Source organism: Camelus dromedarius, chromosome 34 (assembly GCF_036321535.1).
Source record: "Camelus dromedarius isolate mCamDro1 chromosome 34, mCamDro1.pat, whole genome shotgun sequence".
NCBI classification, from domain to species: domain Eukaryota; kingdom Metazoa; phylum Chordata; class Mammalia; order Artiodactyla; family Camelidae; genus Camelus; species Camelus dromedarius.
In genome coordinates, this window is record NC_087469.1 from 10612014 (window position 1) to 10638871 (window position 26858).

General features: G+C 55.5%; 1 protein-coding gene across 1 annotated transcript; it reads left to right on the plus strand.

Annotated features, from left to right (window-relative positions):
* The first annotated feature begins 1700 nt into the window (after nucleotides 1-1700).
* OAF (out at first homolog) lies at nucleotides 1701-19243 on the plus strand. Its single transcript, XM_010981322.3, has 4 exons — nucleotides 1701-2474; nucleotides 15858-15992; nucleotides 16842-17022; nucleotides 18183-19243. The coding sequence occupies exons 1-4, from the start codon at nucleotides 2202-2204 to the stop codon at nucleotides 18446-18448; spliced, it is 855 nt and encodes a 284-aa protein (XP_010979624.3). The 5' UTR covers nucleotides 1701-2201; the 3' UTR covers nucleotides 18449-19243.
* Nucleotides 19244-26858: the final 7615 nt, after the last annotated feature.

Sequence of the window (26858 nt, forward strand, 5' to 3'; positions counted from 1 at the left end):
TACTTCTTCTGTGATCTGACAGACAAGGGGACATGTCTGGGGGCAGAGCTGATGATGGATGGGGGACAGGACCTGAAATAGAGGAAGTTAGGAAATGTGGGTGAGGCCCTAACTACAGTGTGGACTGACTCACGTGGGAAGAGTTGAGTATCCTGAGTTGAGTTGAACATCCCGAGTTGAGTTGAGTATCCTGTCAGGCAGGAGGCCAATTTTGAGACCCTGGACATCTCTCCTCTTCAGTCCTGCCAGTTCAGGGTGGGAGGCCCTAGGGGAGCAGTCTTTGTGCTAATCCACTGTTCTCTGACAGCCTGCCTTATCTCTCTAATGAGAAGATAAACTCCTTAGGAGCCGGGGTGTTTCCCCAAGAAAGCTGCTGTTTGTTTTAGATACTCTAGGCTTAACCCTCTGTCAAGTACCAGCTATCAAACCCTAACATCAAGCATACTGGGTGTTTGTTTAAAATGCAAAATTTCAGTTCTTTTCCCTAGGGAGTCTGATTGTCTAGATTCAGGGATCCAGGTATCTGTGTTTTTAACGAGTACCCAGGCGATTCTTTTGATAAGGCAAATTTGGAAAACACTGAGTTAGATAATCTCTTGAATCCCTTTTCGTCTTAAATTCAGGCAACAGAGCATCGTAAGAAGAGAACTGGGTTGGTAGTAAGGAGGTGGGTTCTGGGCCCGCGCCTGCCGTTCAAGGGCTTCTGGCTCTGCTATCAGCACCCTCACAGTACCTGGGTGTCTGGGTACCTGCTGTCATCTTTGGTATTAATAAGAACTCTGTGCTGGGGAAAGCCTACACTGGAAGGAGGCTGCAGAACAGAGAAGGGTATTCACGCCCTGCCATCAAGATCTCTGGAAAGAGTAGGGGACCTAGAATAAACAGAAGTGAAGTGGACATCAGTGAACAATGGGTTCTGAGCATGCCCCTGGGGCTTTCTCTTCCACAGGATTGGCAGGACGTTGTAGTTCTCAGCAACTCCCATTATACCCAGGGGGACACTTAGATCCAAAGAATTTTTTAAATGTGCCCGATGCACACTGCTAATCAGAGGAGGAGGGAACCCAGCTCCCTCCTGCCCTTGCCCAGATCATTGCTGGGGTGCACGGCATGGCCGTCATATTTTCTTGGGGCTTGCGGGAGAGCCTCTAATGGTCAAGCGCATCTTGAGTCCCTGGACATTCTCCAGAATGGCCTGGAATCTCACATTTCCCTGATTTTGCTGAGTCTATTCTGGTAGAGAGAACGGGAATCTGGGGAGGTGGGCAGGACTCAGGAAAGGTCGTGAATTGGGAAAGTGAGGGCCACGAGCCTGGAAAGAAAAGTTGCACAAGTACTCAGTATGCTGACGCTTTGAGGGCCTCGTCCAGAGGGGCGGCCTGATTGATCAAGAGCTCACACCTGACGCATGTAAACGCGGGCAGAACCCCAGCCCCTCTCTCCCCACCTGGGACATTCAAGGCTGAATGCGAGGTGAGGTCCGATTTTGCTGAAACTTTGTAGAAATTCCCTACGTGAGAAAAACTAAAAGACCAAACAAAACGCCTAAAACACCAAGCCCAATTCTTTCATCCACGTGGCACAAGAACAAGCCAAAAAAAGGGGGGGCGGGGGAAGAGTCACCCGTCCCGCCCCTGCTGGGAGGAAGGGATTTGCCGGGAAAGCCAATTCCTGACCCAGTCCGGTCGCTGCCGGGACGCGGCGAGGAGGGAGGTGGATTGAGAAAGCCCTGTTCCCACAAAGCCGCCGCGCGCCGGTCCCCTCGGCCCGGGCCGCCGCCGAGCGCGGGGAGCCGCCGCGGGCCCTTTAAGGGCCGAGAGGTGCGCGGTCTCTTTAAGGCAGGTCCTGGTGGTTTCTGTTTTCTGAAGGAAGTGACGGGGGGTGGGATTGAATGAAAAGTGCAAAACAGAGTCTCGCAGCGCCGGAGTCGGGGGCCGCGGGAGCCGCGGCGTTGGGCCGGGGTCGGGGGAGCGGACGGGCCCAGGGAGCGCGGTGTCCGCCTCGGAGCCGCCGGGGGTCGCACGGCGGAGGGCAGCCCACGGGCGTGGGCGCCACGTCGCGGGCGCCCCGCGGCTGAGACCCCCGGGGAGCCGCGCCCGCGCGCCCCGAACTAGCCTCCAAGTTTGAGCGAAGTTTGGCCGCTGCGCTCCCCGCCCGCCCGCGGCGCGCGGGCACCGCGAAAGCGGCAGCGGTCTTCGGGGATGCGCCCGCCCGGCCGCCGCGGGGTCCCCTCGGCGCCCCTCGCCCTGCTGCTGCTGCTGCTGCCGCTGCTCGTGCCGCCGCTGGGGGTGCCGCGCGGCGTGGGCGCGGGGACCGGGGCGGGCGCGCCTGCTGAGCTGCGGGTCCGCGTGCGGCTGCCCGATGGCCAGGTGACCGAGGAGAGCCTGCAGGCGGACAGCGACGCCGACAGCATCAGCCTGGAGCTGCGCAAGCCCGACGGCACCCTGGTCTCCTTCACCGCCGACTTCAAGAAGGTGAGGCTCCTTCGCTCGCCCTGGGGGACCTGCTAGCCTGAGCGCCCCGGGATCCCCGTGGCACCGAGGCCTGCAGAAAGACTGGGCCAGGAGAGGGACGCGTCTTAACCAATGTCATCCCTAGCTCTTCTCCACGTCTCTTGCCTGGCTCCCTAGCGTCCAGACCCTGCCCCTCATTCTCCCCTGCTCTGCTGCCCCTCCGACTACCACTCCAGCCATTCACCTGTTTGTTCTGGGTACCCAGGTCCCCAGACCAGCTCCCCACTTCCTCTTCCAGCTCTCCCAGAGCCCTCCAGGTGCTGACCTTCAAGGGAGCTGATGTTAATGACCCCAACTCCCTATTTGGAGAAATTTCCTCATGCTCTAACAGGGAAAAGTCCTGGCCCAGGAGTCAGAGGACCTGAGTTCTTGCTGTGTGACCTAGGGCAAGTCCCTTTCCTTCTCTGGGCCAACTTTCTCACCCCTATACAGGACAAAAGGTGACTTCAGGCCTCCCAGCCCTGACATCTAGGAGTCTCTGAACCACCTCTCCTTGTTTCACTTTCCTGGGCTGAGGAAGAGGACTTCTGGGCAGAGCTTGTCCCATGTCCCTCCCAAACAAAGGAGAAGCCACCTCTCCTCTTTGGTCTGGAAGTCTGGGAGACTTGCTGCAGAAGGACCTGGGAGAGGCCCTAGATGAGATTCCTGTGCTCTGAGAGGCGCCACCCCTTACCAACCCCCAGTTTTGGCCCAGATTGCAGGGAGTGGGGTAGAGACCAGCCTCTCCTCAGCGTGCCTGTATGTTGTGGAGGGAACCAAAAGGTGGGCCTGGCCCCCAAGACCATGGCGGCAGGGAGGTGGGGGTTGGAGAATGGAGTTGCTGGGAGTTTATCAGGAAGTGGGCCTGGAAGGGCCGTGAGTGACTAACGGTAACCCAGTAGCAGGAATCCTGGAGGGAAAGAGAGTGGGTGAGCTATAGGTACTCAAAGGGAGTCTCCTGATCTCCTAAAGCCCCCCTCCCCAAGTCCCTCTCTTGATAAAAAGAGGCCCTTTGAGGCTGTCTCTGGGAAGTGGAGAGGTGAGGCCGATTAGATAGCTGGGCAGCTGGGGAAGCCCAGGTCTGTGGGACTGTTGCCTGAGCTACTTCTCTCCTTCCTCTTAGAGACTAGGAGCTTGAGAGGTATTGGAGCAGAGTTTGAGGAGTCAGCTAGGGACCCAGCAAAACTGCCATCCATAGCACCAGGCAGGTGGGGGTGATCCAGTGGACAGTGGAGGCGGGGCTTGACTATTGATCAGTCCCAGGACTATTGAGTTGTCATGACTAGGGGTGTAGGTAGACCAGTTGCAGGAAGGTGGGGGGTGATGGGGCCAGGGCAGTTGGCAGGACTCTGTGGTCCTTCCTTCCTTCCTCCCTTCCTCAGCAGGCCCAAACTAGGTTCTCAAATTCAGGTAGGGGCAGGTGAGTTTATGTGTGGAGAAAGGGAATCTGATAGGGTCAGAACACCTCCTGCCTCTCCACCTGAACTCCATGGGAATTTTGTCAAGTATGTTCTTCTGCTGGAAAACCCACATAGTGGCTGGAACCCCCAGGAGGCAGGGATCGAATCTTCCCTCTGACCTTCCTTCGAAGCCCTTTGTCCTTGTGAGTGAGCCTCAGGCCAGCCTGTGAGTCTCCCACCTTCCTGCCGGCTGCCCATTGTTCTGTGGCTGTGCTGGAACCCTAGAGAGACTTCCCCACCCCTGGGACCGCTCCAGCAGCCAAGGCTGTGGCTAGGACTTCGGTGAAAGAGTGAGCAGGTAGGGCTCAGCTTCTATAGCCTCTAGCTGTAGCATGAAAGATTTTATTGCTCTACCCTGAGGGCGAGGGGAGAGGAGAGCCCGGGTGGCAGTGGGGTGGAGGACTAGGGATTGGGGCTGAGGGTAAAGTGGGGGAGAGAATCCATTCGGAGCTGAGTATAGGAGCCTCATTTTAATCCCCAGAGCAGTTCACCTCCACCCGGGTTTCCAAAGTCTGCTTTTCAGGCTAGCCTCTGACCCAGAAGCTGGCATTTCACACCCGCCCCTGGCATCTCCAATTTCATCAGCAAGGGGGGGGAATTGGGAGTAGAAGGCACCGAAAGGGAACCAGCTTTCCGAGGTCCCCTCCAACTCTGGGTTTCTCAGCTAGCCTGGGGAGGGGTGGAGCTGTGGGAGGCTAAGCTGGAATCCGCACCCCAGTCTACTGTCTACATTGGCCAAAGCAGCTTTTATACAGAATCCAGGCTCTCTTATTGCCCACCCAGTCCTCAAAGTCTCTGCCTCAAAGTCTTTGGCAGATTTCCACGAGAAGCTTCTATCTAGAAGTAACGACTTTTCCTGTAGGAAAAAGTTCTGGACTTTGTGTTTCTGTTGTTTTGTGTACATTTGGGGTGGTTTGGAAATAGCCCTTAGTCCACTTGGGAATATGACATTGGCCATTTTATCACCTTTGGGAGACAAACTTGGTTTAACCCTGAGCAAGCTACTCAATCTCTCCAAGCCTTAATTTCTTCATCTGTAAAATGGGGATAGTAATGGTACCAATCTTACTGTGAGAACTAAACAGGGTCATGCGTATGACATACGCACTGTGTATTGGCCACTGTGCTAAGCGCTCCAGAAATAGTCACCATTAACTTTCACAGCCGTGGCTCATGTTGCATTTCAGCATGGACCCTCCCTGCTAAGCTTAGGGTCAAAGAGATTGAATGACGGACCCAAAGTCACACGGAAAATCAGCTCTGAGCCTGGAGGAGCCTTAGTCCCAAATCATAACCTTGTCTTTGAAGCTCCATGTATCAGTCGGAGTTCCCCCGCACAGCAGAAATACCAGGATAGAAGTATAAATCAATAGAAAAAGATCTTATTATGAGGCATTGGCTCACGTGAGAATGGAGACAGAAGTCCCACAGTCTGTCATCTGCAAGCTGGAGGCCCAGGAAAGCTGGTATAATTCCAGCCTGAGTCCAAAGGCCTGAGAACCAGGAGCATTGCTGTCTGAGGGCAGGAGAAGATGGATGGCCTGGCTCACGCAGAGAGAGCAAATTTGCCTTTCTTCCACCTTTCTTGTTCTGTTCACACCCTCAGTGGATGGGGCGATGCTCACCCACTTGGGTAAGGGCCACCTTCTACTCAGCGTACTGATTCACATGCTTTCTTTCCCAAGCCACCCTCACAGGCACACCCAGAAGTAATATTTTACCAGCTGTGTGGGCCTCCCTTCACCCAGTGGTAGTGAAATTAACCATCACACTCCAAAACTGCTGGGCAGCCCCTCCGCAGAGAGCAGCCGGCCCTGTCCTGTCAGTCTACTCAGGGCAGCAGCGCGGCCCCTTGTGCTGGGTGCAGTGCAGCCCTCTGTCCAGCTGGTCTCATCCTCTCTAGCCCCCTCTCTCCAGCCCTTCCCACCCTCTCTGTTTGGCTCTGCTGGGAGACAGGGCTCAAACGTGGCCTGGCTCCCCCGCGCTGCTACGCTGAACCCAAAGCTGGCGAAGCAGTAACAGTAATCATCCCGCTGTAGGACACGTAAGCTGGAGCCCAGGCAAAGGAGACAAACTCAATGAACAGCTTGGAGCTATCAAATGACCATCACACGTTACTGTAAGCCCTGCCCAAGGGCTGCTGACCACCAGGCAGATCAAGCTGCAGCTCTCAAAGAAATGCTGCAGCTCAGTGGCTCCCAACCTTTGCTGCACATTTGAATTACCTGGGGAGCCTCAGAAAACCCCACATCTGGGCTGCCCTCCATCCCACTTAAGTCAGAACATCGGACGGGGGAGCCAGGCAGCACTATTCTTAAAGGGCCCCTGGTGATTCCAGTGAGCAGCATGGTTTGGAAAACACTGGCATAGCTGCTCCAGGGAAGGAGGGACTTGGAGGAGGGACCAGGTTAGACTGTTAAATGAAGATGGAGCCCAAATTCCTATTCAAACCTATTTGAAACCTGTCATTCACCCACAATAACCCTAATGTGTTTTAAGCAATATATAGACTTGAGGCCTAATTCTTTATGCCCTCAGTGCAAGAACTCAAATTCATAATACACTCTTAATAGGCAATGCTCTTCTTTATAATCCAAATCCTTTATATATAATTATACCTAATGTACATGCTCACTGGGCATATCTAATAGCAGGTGTGTCACCATTCCCAGTATCTAACTTGGTTTTGGTCTGCCAGCCCTCTTGGTTCCCCTCCCCGAGGCTGCTGTCCCTGTCCAAGTTCTCTTTCCCCTCTGTCCCCCGGTGTGAGTGTCCAAAAGCTGCAGGAAGGGATGAGTCACGTTCAAGTGGCTTGGTGCTTGGTTTGGTGCTGACCAGATGGATGGGGAGGGTGGGGCTAAAAGATAAGAGAAAGTCATGTGCAGCTGCATGGCGGGGATCCTGGCTGCAGCTGGAGAGGGGAGGAAGGAGCCACAGACTCCCAACCTGTGGAGGGAGGGGTCGTGAGGGGCTGTGGGCTGGAGCCGAAGTTAAGGGAAGCCCTGTGGCAGGATGGGTCAGCTCAAGATCTCTCCAGTGGACCCAGGGAGACTGGAAACTTGAGCCCTGCCCTGGGCCCCGATGGGGGAGTGAGTGGGAGCCAGAGGAAGGAACAGTCCAGAGAGCACCAGCCTCCCTGCCTTGAGGGCTCCTCGTCTTGGTCAGGGGAGCAGCTGCAGGCTGTGAGAGGTAGTCAGGGAAGATGTGGAATTTGCAAATACATTACTTCCTGAGGCTGTTTGTTCTAACAGGATATCAGATCATGCAGATGTCAGGCAGGACGAGCCTTTAGGGTCCAGTCTCCCCCTACCCTGTCTGTGTTCTGTCCCTGCAGGTCCCTGCAATTCAGTGATTTGGACTAGAGGCATGTGATGGAGAGGACATCTCAGGGAACAGAGGGCAGCATAGGTGCTTTCAGGAGAGGCCCAGACCTTTTTGGAGTCCAGGGCATTTCCCCACGGGAGTTTATGAGAATTCACCAGGAAGAATGACCCAGCTCATGTCCACGGGGCCCTCAGGTCTAACAGTGGTCCCTCTGCCATGTCTAAGGAATTCCTCCCCTAGTCAGGGATCAGTGGCCCTGCCCTAAAGTTCAAACATGCTCCCTGGAGCCCGGCAAGCATCTCCCACCCCTGAATGCCCATGCCCAGGTGAAGTCCTAGCCAAAGATCCCAGGTGGAGCTGTGAAAACCGCCACCTGGGACAAGTGGGTGGCCTGGTGGGAAGGTGGAGGGAGGCAGAAGTGAGGTTCTTCCTATGAGGCTCCCCAAGGTACAGAGGCCAGCCTTGTCTAAGAATCACGTATCCCTGGGTTTCATGCACTGAGCAGTCACTCACCTCACACACTGGGCTCCCGGGACCCTCACCCCTACATCCCACGTGCAGATGTGCACACTGAGGCTCAGCGCTATGAAGTGACCTGGACAAGATCGACAGCTAACAGTCCAGGATTGGGAACCAGGGATCCTCCCACCACATTCTGACCGCCTGTGCTACTGCGGCATCTGGATGGGCTCCTTCCAGAAGGCTGGCGAAACCTGAAAAGGGGAAGGAAAAGGGAAGAAGGAGGCTGAGAAAAGCTCTGGTGCAGAGGAACAAATCTACAGAGAAACGCTCCTCATTAGAGATGGGCTGGGCCCCTCCCCCAAGCTCATCACGACCCTCTCCACCCCCTGCCAACCCCACTTTGTAAATTTTGAGTTTTGACCCCTTCCCTTCACAGCCTTGTGCCTGAGACGCTCCCCTTTCCCCTCCCGCCATGGCCTCTGGAGAGACGGAGCGGGGTAAGGGAGCCACTTTTAGAAGATCTCATAGATACTCTGGAGTGCTCACTGTACATCCTTCTGCCCTTAACCAGCTGTGTGACTTGACAAGTCCCTTAACCTCTCTGAGCCCCAGGCTCAGACACAACACAAACCCGACAGGGACAAGAGTGCGATGCTTGTAGGCATGCTGTGAGAGGTGAATAAGAGGCCTTAGCGAAGCAGAGGCCTGCGAAGGCACGTGAGAGGCGAAATCGCAGTTCCCGCCCCGACTCCCGTCTGCCCCAGCCCTCATTCCTCGCGCCCTCCGCTGGCGCCGCCGCCGTTATACACATTGTTCCTTCTCTAGGGACCAAAGCTTCATTAGGGCTCAGTTGGCCAGTGTTGAAGCCGCTACACTAGGGGTTTGGATAAAGGGCAGAGAGCGAGGGGGCTGGGAATGTGGGTGAGCGGGGAGCACAGAGCCCCATCTCAGGAGCGCTGAGTCAGCAGGACATTGGGGCGCATTTGATCCACATAAAGTCTCACATTGTTCTGGGGCAGTCAGGACAGTGGTGACCTTTGGGATTTGGCTGACAGGGCGCTGGGGGCACTGGGGTGGGGGGAGGGAGGGGGCGCTACCCACAGCTGGTGGTTGTGCTAATGTCCCGTAACAAGAAGCCTCTGTCTGGGCCCAGGCCTGAGGCTCTGGAAGGTCTGCAGGCAGCTGGTGATGGGGGCAGCCTATGTCCCTGGGCACCGGCCTGGGAATGTGCTTGGCCTGGCTTTGGATTAACTCCAGTCACCTCTGTTCCTGCTCAAGGAGCCTGGGCAGAGCCGCCGAGGTGCTCCTGTGTCTGCCCCAGGGCAGCCAGCACGGGGTTAGGAGGGCATTGGTCCCTGGCTGCTCCTTCAGGCCGACTCCTCACCTCCCCAGCCCTTCTCCAGCCATAAAGCAGCCCCAGCCAGGAGCAGAGCAATAAATATTTGGATTGGCTCAGCCCAGGCCTCAGAGTCACACACTCCAGTGTGAATGGAAAGAAACCAAAGTGGCAGAGGAAACTCCCAGGAGACAGCGCCAGCCGTCCCAGGGCCAGGAGGAGAGGGGAGCTGGTGCCCCACAGGGACCCTGGAGAGATGGCCTCCAGCCTGGGCCGCACGGGCACCGTGGTCCAGAGGCGGGCTGGGAGGGAGGCTTTGAGAGAGGGGCAGCTCCGCCCTCTGGCCCTCTTGGTTTTCGGTTCCCCTGTGGTGGAAGGCTGGGCTGGCAGTGAGGCCTGAGGCAGGGGAGCCTCACCACCGCTCCCCAGGGTGGGCTGGAGGAGAAGGGGGCTGAGGAAGGGCGCTTGGAGGGTGGGGGGCTGGTGATGGGAAGGTGGCCAGGAAGGCAGAGGAGAAGAGGAGGTCTGCCCGGTTGGGGCTGTGTGTGAAGAGAGCTGCACTCGAGAGGGTGTGACTGCTGGAGGCAGGTGAGGGTGACAGCATGTGTGTGGAGGCTGTTCGACTGTCGTGTGTGCGAGATGGAGTGTGAGACGTGGTGTGTGAGAGGCTTTAGGGGAATTCAGGGGTGGGGAGGGTGTGGGAGAGACTGTTGGGGAGAAGATAGGCGTGCGAGACTATCTGTGAGGGATGCTGTGTGTGACTGAGAGAATGGGGGTGAGGTGGAGGCTCCCGGGGAGAGACTGTGAGGGAGGAAACATGCTCATATGAGCAACACATGTGAGGGAGGAGGGACTGCGCAGCTGAGCCGCAGTGCGAGCCCGGGCAGGAGGGGGCCTGGGGAAGCGGGGTGCTGCTGGGTGGGGGGTTGGGAGATTGTTCCAGAATCAGCAGATCTGGGTGAAAGATTATGGACATGTGGCCCGTGAATGGGGAAAGCAAGTGTACGTCTGTGTGTACAGTTAAGATTCACCTTGGCTGCTAGTAACATAAAACCCCACAGCGGCTGAAGCAAGAGAGAAGTTCGTTTCCCCTTTCAGTCTTACCCAAGGCTGGACGTCGCCAGCCAGGGGCTGGTGTGACAGCGCCACAATCATCAGCGCTCCGGTGTGCTCTGCATGCATGGGTGGGTTCCCTCCTGTTGCCAGCACCCCCGGAAGGCAGCATCAAGGGCCTGGCACGGGGTGTCTGCTCTTGAAGTGCAGAGGGCTGCCCCCTGCTTTTCCCAGAACCAACTTCTCTCTGTGAGACACAGCAGATCAACAAGCAGCGGGGCAGGGATTGGACGCAGAGAAGAGCAGCTATCTGGACAAGGGCTCGGGGGGAGTTTGGAAGCACATAAAGATCACGGGACCGAGTCAGGAGGTCTGGGCTCTTGGTCCTGGCTCTGCAGCTGTGTGACCTGTGAGGTCCACGTCCCCTGCTGGGATCTCACTGGAGCATGAACTAAATGATCCCCTCAACCTCTAGAAGCCAAAATCACAGCTATAGGACTACCAGCCCACAGGAGCCCAGCTGCAATCAAGCCCAAGAAGAAAGAGCAGTCTTCTTGTTGGAGGAGAGGGGGGCGATGGAGGCCCTAGAGCAGTCATCCATTCAATGGGCTCTGTGTCGTGCTCCGGCGGACACTGAGGATACGGCATAAATAAGGTGGAGCCTTATTTATGAGCCAGGAGCAGAGCACGGAGGGCCTGGCTGACTTGTGGCCTGGACAGAAGATGCCACATGAGGACAGGAGCCCTCTGCCGAAGCCTTTAGATCAGATGCACACTGGCGCAGCACAGCTCAAGTTTCTGATTCAGCTCTAAGCCAGAGTTCCATTCATGTCACATCCAGGCTCAAAACTCAGCGGTGACTCCCAGTGATCTGCTAGATTAAGCTCAGACTCCTTGGCTGGGCACTCAGAGCCTGTACCCTGCCCCTCCTGCCAGCCTCTTCCTTCAACACTCATTGCCCTCCCCTCCCCAGTAGGTACTCTCATCACTTTCCCCAGAACCTTGGCCTGCTCTTGTCTGTTCCCTCCATCCTTCACTTATTCATTACCGGATACTTACTGAGCACCTGCTGTGTTCTAGGGGACAGGGATACACAGCATGCAAATATGCAAATAAGATACTATCCCAGCCTCTAGGAGCTGAGTCTGGAAGGAAAGACAAGGGACGAGATGATTGCAAACACAGTGGCGTTGGTGCTGTGGAGGTTAGGGGCCGGGCCTGGTCAGCTCTGCTGGAGGGTTGGTGAGGCCAGGGGTGAGGGATGCATTTGAACTGAATCCTGAGGGGTGACGCACAGACCTCATGGAAGGACACACTTCCTTGCTCAGTCTGGGAACTGCCTGCTCTTTGGCTCAAAGCTCAGAGCTGTCATCAAAGATCTGGATGCCAGCCTCTGGGGGGTACACTTTGCAAGGACAAAAGGGGCCTCGGCAAGACATTAGGCAGATCGTATGACAGCAGCATGGAGGGTTGCATGGGGTGGGGGCATTAAGAGACCCTCATACCTCCCTATCTTCTGTCAATGCCTCTCTGCTAGAATGCCCCCCATTCTTTATCCGGAACCACTGAAATGTCCTTCACTCTAGGAAGTCTTCCCTCCCTCCACCCCTCCCAGTCCCATCCCTAACGGGACAGAAGCACTCCCTCATCCATCCTTTGCCCCATAGCACTTAGCATAAACCTCAACCCTAGGCCTTATCATGGGGCCCTGACTTCAGTTGTAAGTCAGCCTCCCCCATGAGCCCCTTGAAGACAGGGGCCTTGGCCTTCATCTTGCCCTGGCCCCTCCCCTCCTCATGCCTGTGATGGCCCCACCCCAGGTATGCTAATCAGAGCTCTCTCACTGATTTGCTGATTACCTGCAAGCTCCAGCAGTCACCTGCCTTCTCTGGGCCTCAGGTGCGTCTCTGGGAGAAAGTTCTTCCCTCCTGCCTCTGCAGGTCCGGAGGAGATCACAGTTGGAGCAAGGCCAGGGATTACAACAATAGTAGAAAAACTTAAAGAGTCTAGCCCACTCTGTCCTGAGACCTTTCACTCATTCCCTCCCACCAGTCATCCTTTGAGGTGCAGGCACTGTTAGCTGCACTCATTTGACACATGAGGAAACGAACATACAGGGAGGTGAGGTAAATCCCCAGGGTGACGTGGCTCGGATCAGCAAAGCCAGGATTTGAACACGGGCAGCAGGCGCTCCAAAACCTTCGCTCTTAACTACCAGGCTCTCCGGAACCTTCACTCTTAACTACCAGGCTCTCCAAGAGCCTGCCTGTGCCTGCTCCTGAAAACCACACACGAAGGACTTCAGTAGACACTCACTAGCTCCACTGCACGCTCGTCGCACGCTCTGCGTGGTACAGATTTCAACCCTGGTGCAATACGGTCCACTTCCTCCTTGCAGCCTGCTCCTGGTGTGCTGGAGGTTCCTGGGAGCTCGTGGGAGAAGGAAACTTACAGAAACTGCCCATCTCGGGAGCCCTAACCTGAGCCCTGGACCTGAGGAGCCTGCCATGGGCTCTTCCCCCGCTGTGTCATCTGCCTTGGGCCTTTGGCCACATCCAGGTGAATCATCCCAGAGGACTTCCGGGCAAGGGGGCAATCTGGGAGCCAGGCTCCCATCTGGCCTGGGCTTAGCATCTGATCAGAGGTTCCCTGAAGCAGGGGGAACTCTGCCCTTGCCCTGCCCTCTGTGTGGGAGGGAAAGGGGTCCCTAGAACAGAGGTGAGAGTCTGAGGCGTGCAGAGTAGAAGGCAGGCAGGACACCAGTCATGAAGGAGCCAGAATGATCCAGGCACTCAGGCTGCCCTCTCCCTCCCAGGGCTCAGCATGTAGAATGTGGCTTTCTGGAGACAGGATTAAGAAGCCTGGAGAATTCAGGGTTTAAAGAGGCTCTGGGCTGGGCAGGCAGGCGGGCGGGTTAGAAGGGTGGTCCTGCGTCACCTTACCCTCATGTTTGTGTCAGATGCTGTTTGTTGTCTGTGAGCCACTAGTCACGCAGAACCATGAATAGGAGCCGCCACACTCCCAGGGCAGGTCTGCAGAGGACAGACAGACCACTGCCAGATGGGCACAGCTGGAAGAGGGCGCTGCTTTCCCATCCTGGCTCAGCCACTCACCAGCTGTGGGACCTGAGGCAGAACACGCTCACTCTCTGGGCCCGAGCTTCAGTTTCTTTAACTGGGCATCAGGGACACCGGACTTGTTGGCCTAGGAGACAGTTGTGCATTGTGGTTGTGAGAACTCAGATTCCGGAGTTGGGCTGCCTGGGTTAGAATTCCAGCTACATTTCCTCTTAGTCCCATGACTTTGAGCAAGTTATCCTTTCTAAACTTGGTAATAATCATAGTTCCAACCTTGTGTTGTAAAGATTTTAAACAGGATGGTATATCCTCTTTGACTCATGGTGACAGTGACTTGTCCCTTAAAGTTACAGACTTCAATAAATTTTTGTCCTGCACAGACAAATAGGAGATATGGAGGAAATCTATCTCAACAAAAAAGTAGTCAGCCCCTCTCTTCACCCCTAGTCAGGGTCCCACTTTGTGGCATTTTGTTGTTGTCATTGACATTGTTATTTAATACAGAAGCAGTGGGAAAAAATCTCCAACAGATTTCCTTCACCCCTTGTCTGCTCCAAAAATTCAAATACTTTCTCCTGCTAATGGTGGAGGTCCAAGCAGGATGTCTCCTGCTAAGGTAGTGTCCAAGCAATGAAGCCACTCGGGGCCAGCAGACTGCAGGCTATGGCACGTGTCTGTGGTATTGGAGAGGATGCTGTGACTGTCCCAGATGGGATTCTTTTAAAGAGTCATTGCTGAAAATCCAGGGGGTGGATTTTGGATCCTGCCTGGGGGTCCTGCCAGGGACATCTGCCTGACTCAGCCCCGGGGAACGGAAGTCTGGTATCAAGTCTCACCTGGCAGGAACTGAGCCCGGAGTGGAAAATGCACAAAGTGTACCAGCCTCCCATCTCCCCTCAGCTGACCCGAGGGAGGGGAAGATCGTGTGGCCCTGGCTGGCTGGGCAAGGAGATTCCAGCCTCATGGCCCCGGGACAGATTTCCTGTTGAGAGGAAGCTAAAGTTGCCCGAGCTCTGATTCACCTTCCCGGCAAGTCTGGGGCCATGAGGAACCTAACAGAACCCTTCTCACCAGCTGGGCCTTAGTTTCCCTTTCTGCAAATATTGGTGGAAAATCTCCCCATACACTCCCACATATCATTGTTTCAGAGAGCATTTACAGCAACAGGAAGTAGGGAAATGTCCCTGCAGAGTCAGAGGGCTTCCAAAGGGCATGGGGGTTTGTGGGATGACAGCACTCACCAGTTTCAGATCACCGGCAGTACTTGCTGGTCACCTGCCTGGTGATAATGGTCACAGCTGTCACCGCTGAGCACTTCCTCCGGGCGGGTTCTGCTGTGTTCCCTCCACACTAACCCAATTAGTTGTCACCACAGTCCTGCCAGGTAAGAGCGTCACCATCCCCATTTTACGAATGAAGCTTAGAGAAGTTGAGAGAGATGTCTGGGGGCCAGCCAACACACTGCAGACTTGGAGTGGAACCCCGGGCCCCTCATTGCCTCATTACCAGAATCTAGGGGGTACCCTCAGACCTTGTTCTCCGAGCATTTCACTCCAGCAGATGGACAGTAAGTGCTCAGTAGCTGGGGGCGCTCTTAGTGGGTGGGGCCAGGGCGTGGACATTGATGGATGCAAAGTTACGCAGAGCTGTACACCACACCCCCCAGCCCCCCATACTGGTGCAGGGCCATCGGGGTTCCTGGAGGAGAGCCATCCTTGTGGCTGGGGTCCTTCTGGGGCAGGCAGAGGTCTTGACAGATTTAGGCTTGGGACCTGCTGACTTCTCACTGGGAGCAATGAGCCAAGGCACAGAGATGGGTGGGAGCAAGGACCACCACAGGTACACAGGGTTCTGGCAGCCCGACTGGGAAGGGACCCCATCCCTCTCCCTTCTCCCTCTGCCCCCACCCCTGGCCTCCCAATTGACTTGATTCACGCAGTGAGTCACTAACAGGAAGGAGCCCTTGGCCTGCTGAGAATGCCTGTTAGTAACCCCTGTGGGGAAAGGGGAAGTGGAGAGAGAAGGGGAAAGGTGAGCCATCCTGGCTCCCTCAGGCCAGAAGCCCACAACAGCTGAGGCTGTGTCTGCCCTTGACCCGGTCCTGACCCCAGTGCCTCCATCTGGGGTGCGGGTGGGCTCGGAGCCTGGCCGACCAGAAGTATCAGGGGCGTTCTCCCCAGAACTACTGAACGGGAAAGTCGCGAGAGAAACTGGGATCTGTACGTGCGAAAAGTGCTGCCCTTCCCCCAGTGATGCCCTGGTCAGGTGGTCGTAGGGGCCCTGACTCACCCTGATCGGGGGGTGCCCCCCAAGTGGGGGGCATCAGCTGTGAACAAGCCAGGTACCAAAACGGGGTGTTGTTTCTTTCAAGGTGAAGTTCTGTACTTTTACACGTTTTGTTTTGAAAAACTTTCTAGCCTTTCACTCTGTGAATTTTCCAGGAGGCTTTGGAACATCTGGGGTGTGTTCTCTTAAGTCACGGGGTTTAAATGGGAAAGATCAAAATTCCCAGGCCAGCAGGAGAGAGGCGTCTACTGCAGGGCAGGGTCCAGGCGTGTCCTCTCCAGGGCCTGAGCTGAGCACTGGGGTCGGGGCTAGTGAGGAGGCCCCACCCACTCCAGCTGGTCCCCATCCATCTGCCCTTCCCCATCAGGATGTGAAGATCTTCCGGGCTCTGATCCTGGGGGAGCTGGAGAAGGGGCAGAGTCAGTTCCAGGCCCTCTGCTTTGTCACCCGGCTGCACCACAATGAGATCATTCCCAGTGAGGCCATGGCCAAGCTCCGACAGGTGAGTGCCCACCCCAGAGCCCCCACCCCTGCAGCCAGCCTGACCCCTAGCCTGCACCCCACCCCAGCCTCAGTCTCCCACCCAGTCCCTGACCCACCGTAGCCCTTATCCCTGGCACCCACCTCTCGCACTATCATCTTGAACTCCCTGATTGTGCCCCAGACCAAACCTGACCCAAGAGCCCCAGATCTCTAGTCTGCATTGAGCCCCCAACTCCCAGATTCTTCCAGTCCCCTAAGCTGACCTCCCCCCAACTTATGATGGAAGCAAGTCGGATCTGCCTTCAGACCCAGCACCACCACTCATCATCCAGGTGACGCTGGACAAGTCATCTTACCTTCAAAGCCCCTATTTTTGCACTGAGAGATGCATTATAGTGAGAATTAGGTGGGATGGAACATGTAAAGTGTTCAGTGTAGTGTTGCAAACCCACAACCTGTTGCCCTGCTCCCAGTCCCTTCCTGGACCCTGGGCCTCTCCCCAGCCTTATCCTCAGCTATCCACAGGACCTGTCCTAGGCCCCTCTCTTTTGCCTGCTTTACCCAGAGAGACTCAGTTCCCTGGATGTTGGAAAGTATGGGATCCCAGAGGTCATTGACCCTGGGACAGCTTGCCGGGCCTGCCCACCTCCTGCACCACCCCCAGCATGTCAGAATTCTCCATCAGGCCCCAGAGGGTGGCCCCATTTGGAGGGGGCCTGGGTGCCCCTTGACTGCCACCCTGCAGATGGCCCCAAGGATTTGAAGGCAGCCAGCCTGGGCCTGTCTGACTCTCAGCCACCAGGGTTCCCCTGGGAGCAGGCAGGGAGCCTTCAAGGCCCGGTGAGAGTGGCTCGTCTCCTCTACACAGAAAAATCCACGGGCGGTGCGGCAGGCTGAGGAGGTGCGGGGTCTGGAGCATCTGCACATGGATGTCGCCGTCAACTTCAGCCAGGGGGGCCTGCTGAGCCCCCATCTCCGCAATGTGTGTGCCGAGGCTGCAGATGCCATCTACACCCGCCAGGAGGACGTCCGGTTCTGGCTGGAGCAAGGTCAGCTGGGTGCTGCCCACTGCTGTATCATCTCAGATATGATGGGCTGCAATGATGTGATATGGGAGTTCAGGGAAGGCTTCCTGGAGGAAGTGGTGCCTGTGAGGTTCTTTAGTGAGAAGAGTCAGCCAGATAAAAGAGACCAATTCCCAGGTAGGCATATACAGAACTGTGACCCTGCTGGGCCCTGTGGAGGGAATTCCCAGACAACTCCCACCTCGTCTCTGCCCTTAGTGAGAACACAGATGGGACCCTCTGTCATTGAGAGGGACACAGGCACCAGGCTCCGGATGGAGCCCAAACACCCATTTTCACCTGCTACCTCTGCTGTCACCTCTCAGAAATCAGCTCCTCTCCTTCCCTTCACACCCTCCTTGGTGCCAGCATCTCTCCTCCAGGATCCTTGAGAACTCCTCCCGTCTTTGCGTGGTCCCTGCGCTTCCGGCCATGTGACCTCATTGCTGGCCCATCTCTGGGTACCTTTCCCAGGACTGTCCTCAGGTCCTCTCTGTAGAAGGGACAGGGAGATGTCACCATTCTGACTCCAGGTCCCTGGTCCTTCTGCCCACCCGGCTGAGCATAGGAGAAATGCCTGGCCCTCCCAGGGCATCGCTGGATTTAGAAATGCCCAGGAGAGCTGTGGTCATACCCTCCACACACACCCCGTCCCCAGTGGGCTGCCTCCCAAACCGAGCTGCAACCTGATGCCGTCCCCCAGAGGCTAGTCCCTTCTGTGGCCACTGAGCCAAACCTGGGGCCAGGTCACTGCTGTGTCCCCCCAGCAACCTTCATGTGCACACTCCGATATACCCCGCACCCTGGCCTCCCTGAATTCCCCAGCATGTTTGTGCTGGCCCTTCCCAACCTAGCCCTGCTCCAGTACAACCTCCTCATTCTCCCCACACCTCTATGCCATCAACGTTCCAGTATAGAGACGTTTTAAAGGGTGGCAGCATGGGCGAATGGAGGCCTTGGAGTCAGACAGCCCTGGGGTCCAGTCCTGATTTCTGCTGTGTGACCTCAGCCAGACATTAAACCTCTCTGGGCCAGTTTTCTCATCTGCAAACCAGGGATGATAACACATAGCTCACAGGGGTGCCGGGATGCCCGAAGAAGCCTTGCAGGGAGGCCCCCTGCCTGACCTCTGCCTCCTCCCCCAGGTGTGGACAGCTCCGTGTTCGAGGCGCTGCCCAAGGCCTCAGAGCAGATGTGGCTGCCTCGCTGCGGGCAGGCGGGGGACCGCGGGAAGCCCTGCGTGTGCCGCTACGGCCTGAGCCTGGCCTGGTACCCCTGCACGCTCAAGTACTGCCACAGCCGCGACCGCCCGGCGCCCTACAAGTGCGGCATCCGCAGCTGCCAGAAGAGCTACAGCTTCGACTTCTACGTGCCCCAGAGGCAGCTGTGCCTCTGGGACGAGGACCCCTAGCCCGGCCGGGTGAGCGGTGGTCCCTGGGGCCACGGCTCTGGGCCGGCCGCTCCGCCCCCCGCCGCCGGAGGGGGACCAGCCCGCAGAGGCCTTCCTGCTCTTCCGCCCTTCCTCTAATCCCTCAGCCCCTGACCCCCTCACTCACGACTGTGAAAACGGGTGTAGCAGGGCAGGGGTTAACTCATGAAGGCAGCCCCCACCCCCACCCAGTGCCTTCCTTGGGGACAGAGGGAGAAGGGGGCTCTCCAAGTGTGGCCCTCCCTTCATCTCGCCTGAAGTGTTCTCTTTCAAGCAACCAAAATGTGATGGCCTGTGACTCTCCTGCTTAACTCTTTGAAGGCTTAGACCCTGGAAGGCGTCTATGCTGATTACACCCACCTCCCCACACACCCCCACCCACCACTGCCCTACCATCTGGAAGGAGCACCTCCCCCATCTTCCCACTGCCCAGCATTGAGGGGGTCATTGCCCTGGAGAGGAGGCTGTCTGTCGGGAAGATGCCATAGCCCCTACAGCGGATCTCAGTGCGTCCCTCTCAATCCTGGCCTCCAACACCCTCTGGGGGACAGGTGGGTGCCCCTCACCCCACCACCCTGAGACAGACCACATGTGCCTTTCCTCAGACCTGGACTTTGCCACGGAGCAGGCGTTGGCTTCCCCCCTCCCCTAAAACAGAAATATTTTTGTAAGGTTCTGGGGCAGGGAGGGAGCATGAAGTATGAGGAAAACTTGAATTCCAGATTTTTAATGCAAAGTATTTATCATTTGTACCAGAAATAAAAGTTTAAATTTTTACTTGACTGACAGCCGCTCTAGACAGGGAGTTCTGGGAGAACTCTTGGCCAATGCTGCCACCTGGTGTCAGAAGAAGTGTCCCTGTGCTGAATCAGAGACAGTCTTGGGACAACTTCTAAAGCACCTGCTGTGTGCTCGGCCTGTGTGGTGGGAGAGGATGGGGGAGTGGGGATTAGTACCAGGAAAGGACATACCAAAACTTCTGCACTTAAGAAGATGAGACATACAGAGGTGAGCAAGCCAGGCATTACAAGAGTGTGAGATAGACTGAAGCAAGAGATAAGGTGAAAACTCCAGAACCAGACTTCCAGGGTTCAAATACTGACCATGATTCTTATTTGCTGTGCAACCTTGAGTCAGTTACTTGACCTCTCTGTGCCTCAGCTCTCTCAGCCATAAAATGAGCCTCATTGTGAGACTTCAGTGAACTCCTACGTGGCATAGTGTGTGCTCACCGTGTTGGCTGTTATTAGTATTGTTACTGTGAGTGAAGAGAGCAGACATTTTCTCATCTAGAAACCGGACACAACTAAACCAGACATCGTGAAGGCCTCTTCACCTCAAGGGTGTCTTCCAGCACAAAGAGGCTGTGGTGTGAAGTGCTGGGCTGGGCGCTGGAGGGCGTCCCGGAGGGAAGGATGTGCAGCTGAATTGAGTGGGGAAGGTTTCCTGGGCGCGATGGGACCTGGAAAGAGGCTGAAGGATGGTAAGAATTCAGCAAGGTGGAGGGGACTGTGTGAGCACAGGGCAGAGACAGGAGTGTTTCAGGAGCTGGGCAAGTCCCAGGGGTCCCAACTTCTTGGGAGGGAGGAGGCTGGAGTCAGATCCTTCCTCACAGGCCTTGGAGAGGGAAGCGGCTTACAGGGCAGTCCCGCCCTTACTCTGCTCCCCGGCACCCCCAGAACAGGCTGCTGCTGCCCCTTGGACTGTGCTGCCCAGAGGGTTGTGGTGGGAGCCAGGCTTGCTTGGCTGGGGTCGAGTTAGCAGTTGGAGGAGAAGACATCCTTCTCAGGTGGGCATGCCCTTTCTGACCCTGTTTTCAGGGACCAGCTTCAGCCATGCTGGGGGGCAAGGGAGGGAGGTATTGCTCCCCAGGCCTTGTCCTCCTTCACCTCCTGCCCCACCCCTGCTCCGGGTTGGGGAGGGGACTCCTTGGAAAGGCATCTCCCACCCTATGTGTGTGCCTCTATTGCTGGAGGTGGGGGTCCCCCAGTCATGTACCTTGCCTACTTACTTCCAAGTAGCTAAGAATAATATTTTTTAAAATAAGTAATGTTTTCAAGACTTGGAGTGTTTTTCTGCTCTTCCTTCAGAGTGACTAGCCCCTCCAAGCCTACTTGTCCCCTGCAGGCTGGGGGCTTCTGGACACTGTCACTTCAGACCGCCCTGCCTGGGGCTCGTACTTGCTCTTAGGGATGTGGATAAGGATGAAGATGCCCTGAGACTCAGACAAGGTCCACGCCTCTCATCATTCCAGACGACACCCCCTTGCTTCCCCAGCCCAGCTCTGGCTCTTTCACGGTGCCTCCAACTGGGCACATCAAGTTCACGTGCAGCAGAATCACTTAGAGCTTGTTAAACAGATGCAGACGGTCAGCTATCTGAGAGACAAGGTGCTCCTTTCCTCAAAAGGCCTTTGTGGACGTGTGAGAACACGTGGGAGAGGTACCACACCTACAACGGCACTCATTTGTTTCAGGGTTCGCAAAGTGCCTTCAAATAAATGAGCTCCCTGGCTCCTTGTAGCAATTCTGTGACATTCTATGGATGTCCCTCACCTATGAAATTGTGGGACCCACCCAAGGTCAGACAGAGAGAGCAGAGCTGGGCTCCAGTCCCCGCCCTTCCTACCCCACGCACACCCACAGCCCAAAGGAGTTTCTCAGATGGGCCAGCGGGGACCTCAGCACCGCTCACTGGGGAGGAGAGCAGGCCTGCCCCGCAGTAGCGTCACTGAGCACTTGGATGGGGGGGTTCCCAAAGCTCCCCTACAACTGGTGTTGGCAGGAACGGGCTCCTGATTGTCCCTCTTGCCAAGGTAAGCAAGGACCTCGAGTGGGAGCCCAGGAGCCCAGACTCCACCAGTGTCTCTTCAAGCCAGAGGAGATTAAAGTGGTGCCAGGCCGCCCCGGGCAGGTCACCTAACCTGGCCTGGGCCTGTGCTTTCTGTGGGTTTTCTTCAGGCTCCTCTCCCTGCAATCTGTTAGTCAAGGGAAATCTTAGGTGGGGAGAATGGGGAGCCCCACAGTTGGAGCCCCTCTGCCCAGGGTCTTCACGGAACCTGGATAGGGTGGGTGGAGCTGCCCAGGAGGCTGGCAGACAGCGGGGCAGGGACCACTGCCCAGAAGCAAAGCTTGAGGCTAACAACGCATACGAGGAATGTAGGTACCAGCCCAGTCCCATCTCTGGGCGACCTCAGGTGAGTCTCCCCACTTATAAGCCCCCAGTTCCATCCCCCACTAATAGAGAGGGCCTCACTAGTCCATCTCTAAGGTCTTCCCCAGCGCTGGCACTCACTGGGTAAGTGCAGATTATTAGCCATGTAGCTACTGATGGACAATTCAATTGTTCCCCGTGATTTGCTCCTACAGGCCCCGCTGTAGAGGAGTGGTGAAAACGGAGAACTGAAATGGCTGGTACTTGGGAGATACTGACAAATGGCACTGTCCCAGTTCACACCCACGCTAGCAGTGTATCAAAGGCCGTATTCCCGCACCTTCCTGCTGTATCAGTCAGCCAGGGCTCTCTAGAGAAACAGATCCTACACATAGACAGTTGATCCTTGAACAGGGCAAGGATTAGGGGAGCAACCCTCCAGAGTCAAAAGTGTGAGCCTGATTTATAGTTGGCTCTCCGTACCTGCAGCTTCCTAGTATCCACGGTTCCGCACCTGCGGATTCAACCAACTGCAGATCATGTAGTACTATGGTACTTACTGTTGAAAAAATCCATGGATCAGTGAGGCCACACAGTTCAAAGCTATGTTGTTCAAGAGTCAGCCCTACACACACACACACACACACACACACAGATTGATTGATTTTAAGAAATTAGCTCAAGAGATTGGGGATCTAGCTGGTCAAATTCTGGCAGGTTATGCAAAAGTTGGTGTGACCGTCCTGAGTCTAAAAATCATAGGGCAGGTCAGCAGCAGCTGGGCAATCAGACACGATTTCTATAATAGTCTTGAGGCAGAATTCCTTCTTCAGGAAACCTCAGTTTTTCGCTCTTAAGGCCTGCAACTGATTGGATGAGGCCCATCCACAGTATCCAGGGTCATCCCCTTCACTTAAAGTCAACTGATTATAATCATTTCTACAAAATACCTTCACAGCAACACTTAGACTATTGTTAGACCAAACAACTAGCACTATAGCCCCGCTGAGCGGACACATAAAATTGACCACCACACCTGTCATCACTTTATATTATTACCAAGTCTTGGCCATCTTGACTGTGAGAAACATCCAAGCATTCTAGGATAAGAATTATTAATAAGTCAATTATTCTTGGATAAGAATCATTGACTACAGCCAGGTAACTGGCCGTGCTGGCTGCTCATTTGCGCCCCCACCCCCACCCCCCATGCATTCTCTACCTTCCTCTGCTCCGTGCCCCAGAACACCAAGCTCTAGAGGGGCCTCACCTAGCTCCCTCACCTCTGGCTCACAGAGGAGAAGCACCAGCAGTCCAAGAGTGGGATGAGAGAGACTGGGGCTTGGCTTCCCCATCCCTTGCTTCCCAAGACCACAGCTCTGGCTCTGGACCTCCTTGGGCCCACCCACAGTATCCAGGGTCATCCCCTTTACTTAAAGTCAACTGATTATAGAGTTTAATCACTTCTACAAAATACGTTCACAGCAACACTTAGACTATTGTTAGACCAAACAACTAGCACCATAGCCCCGCCGAGCGGACACATGAAACTGACACCTGGACCACTGCTCCTCCTCTTGCCTCTTCAGCCCTAGCTTCTCAGTGTCCCTTGCCCCTGCTCACACCTCTGTGAGTAAGCAATCCTTCATAGAAGGCACTCCGAATCGAGCTGATTCTTTTCCTAGAGATCCCGACAACAGCCGACCCAGAAGAACGGACAGCGGAGGAAAAGAGGGTCAGAGTTAGGTGGACAGCATGGCCCATGAAGCTGCGACTCTGTGTTCTCTCTCCCTGGTAGAAGGTCCAGACCTCAGGGGCTTCCGGTCAGGCAAGGGAGAGAAGGCGGATCACAAGCAACTCAGGACCCAAGCCTGCAGATCCTTTCGGCAGTGGCCTCCGCCTCCCCGGAGGAGGTGGCCATCTCACCTTTTGGGCCTGACTCCCACTGCATGTGTCCTGCTGGGAACATGTCCTGACTCCTCAGGGGAAAGGGCAGGATGAAGGGACACTGCACTCACAGCCCCTCCTCTCCTACATCCCGGGAAGCAGAAACCTCTCTACCCGCTGCATCTGCACCTGCCTCTCAGGACCCCCTCTGTCCTGATGATGGGGACGTGCCCCTTCTTCCTGACTTCAAGGCTCTGGATCCCAGCCCCACTCCTTCCTCCTGGAGAAGTTGTCCCCTCTCTTCCCCTTTCACCTCTCTTTCCTGCCTCCTGCCCAGGTACCCTGAGAGGGTTTAAATCTTTCTCATTTAAAAAAAAAACAAGATAAAAAGCACCTCAAACCCAAGTCCCGCTCCACCTCTGCCCTATTTCTCCTTATTCCCTCATAGTCAAACTTCTTGCCAGACTCTTCCTCCTCCCCAGCAGTTCCCAACCCCGTGCCGTGGCACTCAAGGCTATGCATGTGGCAACCAGTAAAAGCCACCTGCTTCTGAACCTGGTGAACCATTTCCACCTAAGTTAGGCCCGATTCAAGGTCTCTCCCATGCAAATGTCATCACCTTCACTCACTTGTGGTCTCACCTTTTGTGCTCTGTGATCTAGCCGGCTTGCACTGTGTGGGGCCCCCCATATGCCATGCACCTTTCTGGCATTTACTATTCCCTTGGTTTGTACAGCTTATGCTCCCTTCCTCCTTCCTCTTTGCTGGGGATTTCTGCTTAGACGCCCCTGCCTCTAAGAAGCCTTTCCTCATGCCGAACCCCCAGACTCAGGTAAGGCGAGACCCACAGTGGTCCCCTACAGTCCCCTCTATTTCCCTGGTACAGCACGGGCCACAGCATGAGGGACTTACTGTTCGCTGGTCTGCAAGCATCCCTAGACCATGAGATTCCTGAGGGCAGAGGCAGTGTCTGGTCTCTGTTCCATTCCCAGCCCCAGCCCAATGCATAGCTCCAGTAGGTACTCAATACATGTGTCAAATGGATGGATGGACGGACAAATGTTGCCAACCTCCTATGTGTAGGGGTGTAGGATTGCCATGTAGCTCAGAAGCTCCAGAGGGCAGTGTGGGAGGTGGGACATCTTATCTATCAGAGCTGTCCAGCAACAGGACAGACAGCCCAACAAGGCTGGGGGCTCCTGTCCCTGCACTGACTGGATGACTCCAACTGGGCTGGCCTTCGGTGGGGAATGTGGACTAGAAGATCCAACAGCACCCTGAAACTAGTATTCAGTATCTCCAACTAACCTGGACCTGGGGCCCTCACCTGGGGTTCCCCCAGCCACGGAAAGGCTCTCACTGCAGAGGTGAGATTTCAACAGTCTTGCAGGTGGAGGCGCTCCAGTCAGGGTTACACCTGCATCACCACAAGAGGGCGCCCTGGGCTTAGACTTGCCTTGAGCGTGCGCCGTACAAGGAGGCTTACCGGGTCAGAGGTAGGCAGGGAGAGCCAGGAAAGGGCTCACTGAGGCAGCACTCTGCCAACGTGTGATTAGAGTGGCTGGACCCCAGCCCGATGTTGGCCCCAAGATCAAAAGAGTTCAGTGGAAGACAGAGTTGTTACGCTGTTTTAAAATTAAATACATATATTATTATCTAGTATTTGAAACTTTTAAGTGTGAAATGTGCAATGAGTTTGTGTGTACTCCCCCTAGATGTGAGCGGGGGCTGAGTACAGGTGGGGTGGGATGTCTGGGGTTGGAGCTCAGCCTTAGGGATATCAGGGGCAGGGAACAGTTGTGTCCTGACCCCTATGTCCTCTTGGGTCCACCTCCCAGGAACAGTTGCTTTATTCTGGTTCCCAGAGCACCTCACTCCCATCACCGGACACTCACCCCCTCCACCCGCATTCTGCAATATTCCTCCTGACAGTGGTGCCATCGGAGGATTGACTCTGAGGTGTGATTTTAAAAGAGGCCTGGAAGTTCTCACTGGTCTCTACCTTCCTTCCATCTGCTCTTTTGGAGATCCACTCCCTGTGGTCACCCCAAGGCAGGGAGCTGACACCCACCCCGCAGCCCCACACCCCGGGCCCTACAGCCCATCTGGCAGACAGAAGGAGCTAGAAGGGACTTGTTGCTTGGTGGCCTTCCAGGATGCCTTGCTCTCCACCCTTCTCCCAGCCCTGACAACTCAATCCAGCTGACATGACAGGAAATGAGAGTACACAGAAGGGCCTGCAGCCAAAAAGGCCACTTCTCTTTGCTGAGGCTGGGAACAGGCCTGAGGGCCCACCTCCCTCCCCAGCACCTTCTCCAGGGCTAAGGCCCATTTCCAGCAATGTGTCTGAAAGGGGAGGCTTCTGTCCTTGAAGCAAAAGAAGGTGAGCACCTGCTCAAGTAGAAATGGGACCTAGAGGGCTAGTGACTTCCTAGAGGTGCAGTCAAGGGGATCAGATGTCACCCCAGCAGGATCAGGATTCCAGGAAGGGTTCAAGTTGATCAGTTTGGGGGCAACAGGATCCTGGAGTGAGGCTTTGGCTACTCCCTGAAAAGTCCTCCAGCTGTTGAGAGATGATAGGGGTAAGGAGGAAGGCAGGGGTTGTTTGCATATCATTTGCATGTCATTTGCATGTGGCTCTTCTGATGTCCAAAGGCACTGAAGATTCCTGTCCTTGCTTCTTTTTCCCTTTCTAACCTCCAGGCAACTAACTCCCTATCTCTCTCCTTTTTCCCATGGCTTTTCCTCTCCCAGGCGAAACAGAGACAGGGAGTATTAGGCCCTGGGTGCTGACACCTTCCGCACCACCTCCCGTCTGCCCAGAACTCAAAGAGCCAATTTCATGGAGGCTGTGAGTGTTCCACAGAAGCACTCACAGGGTCCACGAAGGGGAGAGGGATAAAGGGGTCTTTTGCGCTCCTGTTCCAGTTTATCTAGTTGAAATGATTATCAAGCAAGACAAAGGAAGGAATAAAAATTGTCCAACCCTGCCCCTTCCCGCAGATACACATGCCGCAAACCCAGCCAACTTTTGAGTGTCCAGGAAGAGCATATGACAGAGGAGCAGAGAGGGTAGAAGAGTTTCTGCTCTGCCCGTACTTGCCCTGTGACCTTGGGCAGTTCCCACCCACTGTGGGCCTCTGTCCCTCGTAGGAATATCTAGGGTCCTTTCACCTCAATGTGGGAGGGAAGAGACAAGAAAGGGAGACTCAGGCTCCAACCCTGGAGGGCAGGATTATAAGCGCCAGCTTTGGAGTCAGGCAGACCTGGTCCAAATTCCAACGCTGCCGTCTACCAGCTGCAGAACCTCCCAGAACCTCAGTTTCCTCATCTATAAAAGGAACCTGAAAAC

Coding starts and splice junctions, on each gene's coding strand:
- OAF (XM_010981322.3), top strand. CDS start 2,202: ATGCGCCCGCCCGGCCGCCGCGGGGTCCCCTCGGCGCCCCTCGCCCTG. Junction 2,475..15,857: donor TCACCGCCGACTTCAAGAAG/GTGAGGCTCCTT, acceptor CTTCCCCATCAG/GATGTGAAGATCTTCCGGGC. Junction 15,993..16,841: donor CCATGGCCAAGCTCCGACAG/GTGAGTGCCCAC, acceptor TCCTCTACACAG/AAAAATCCACGGGCGGTGCG.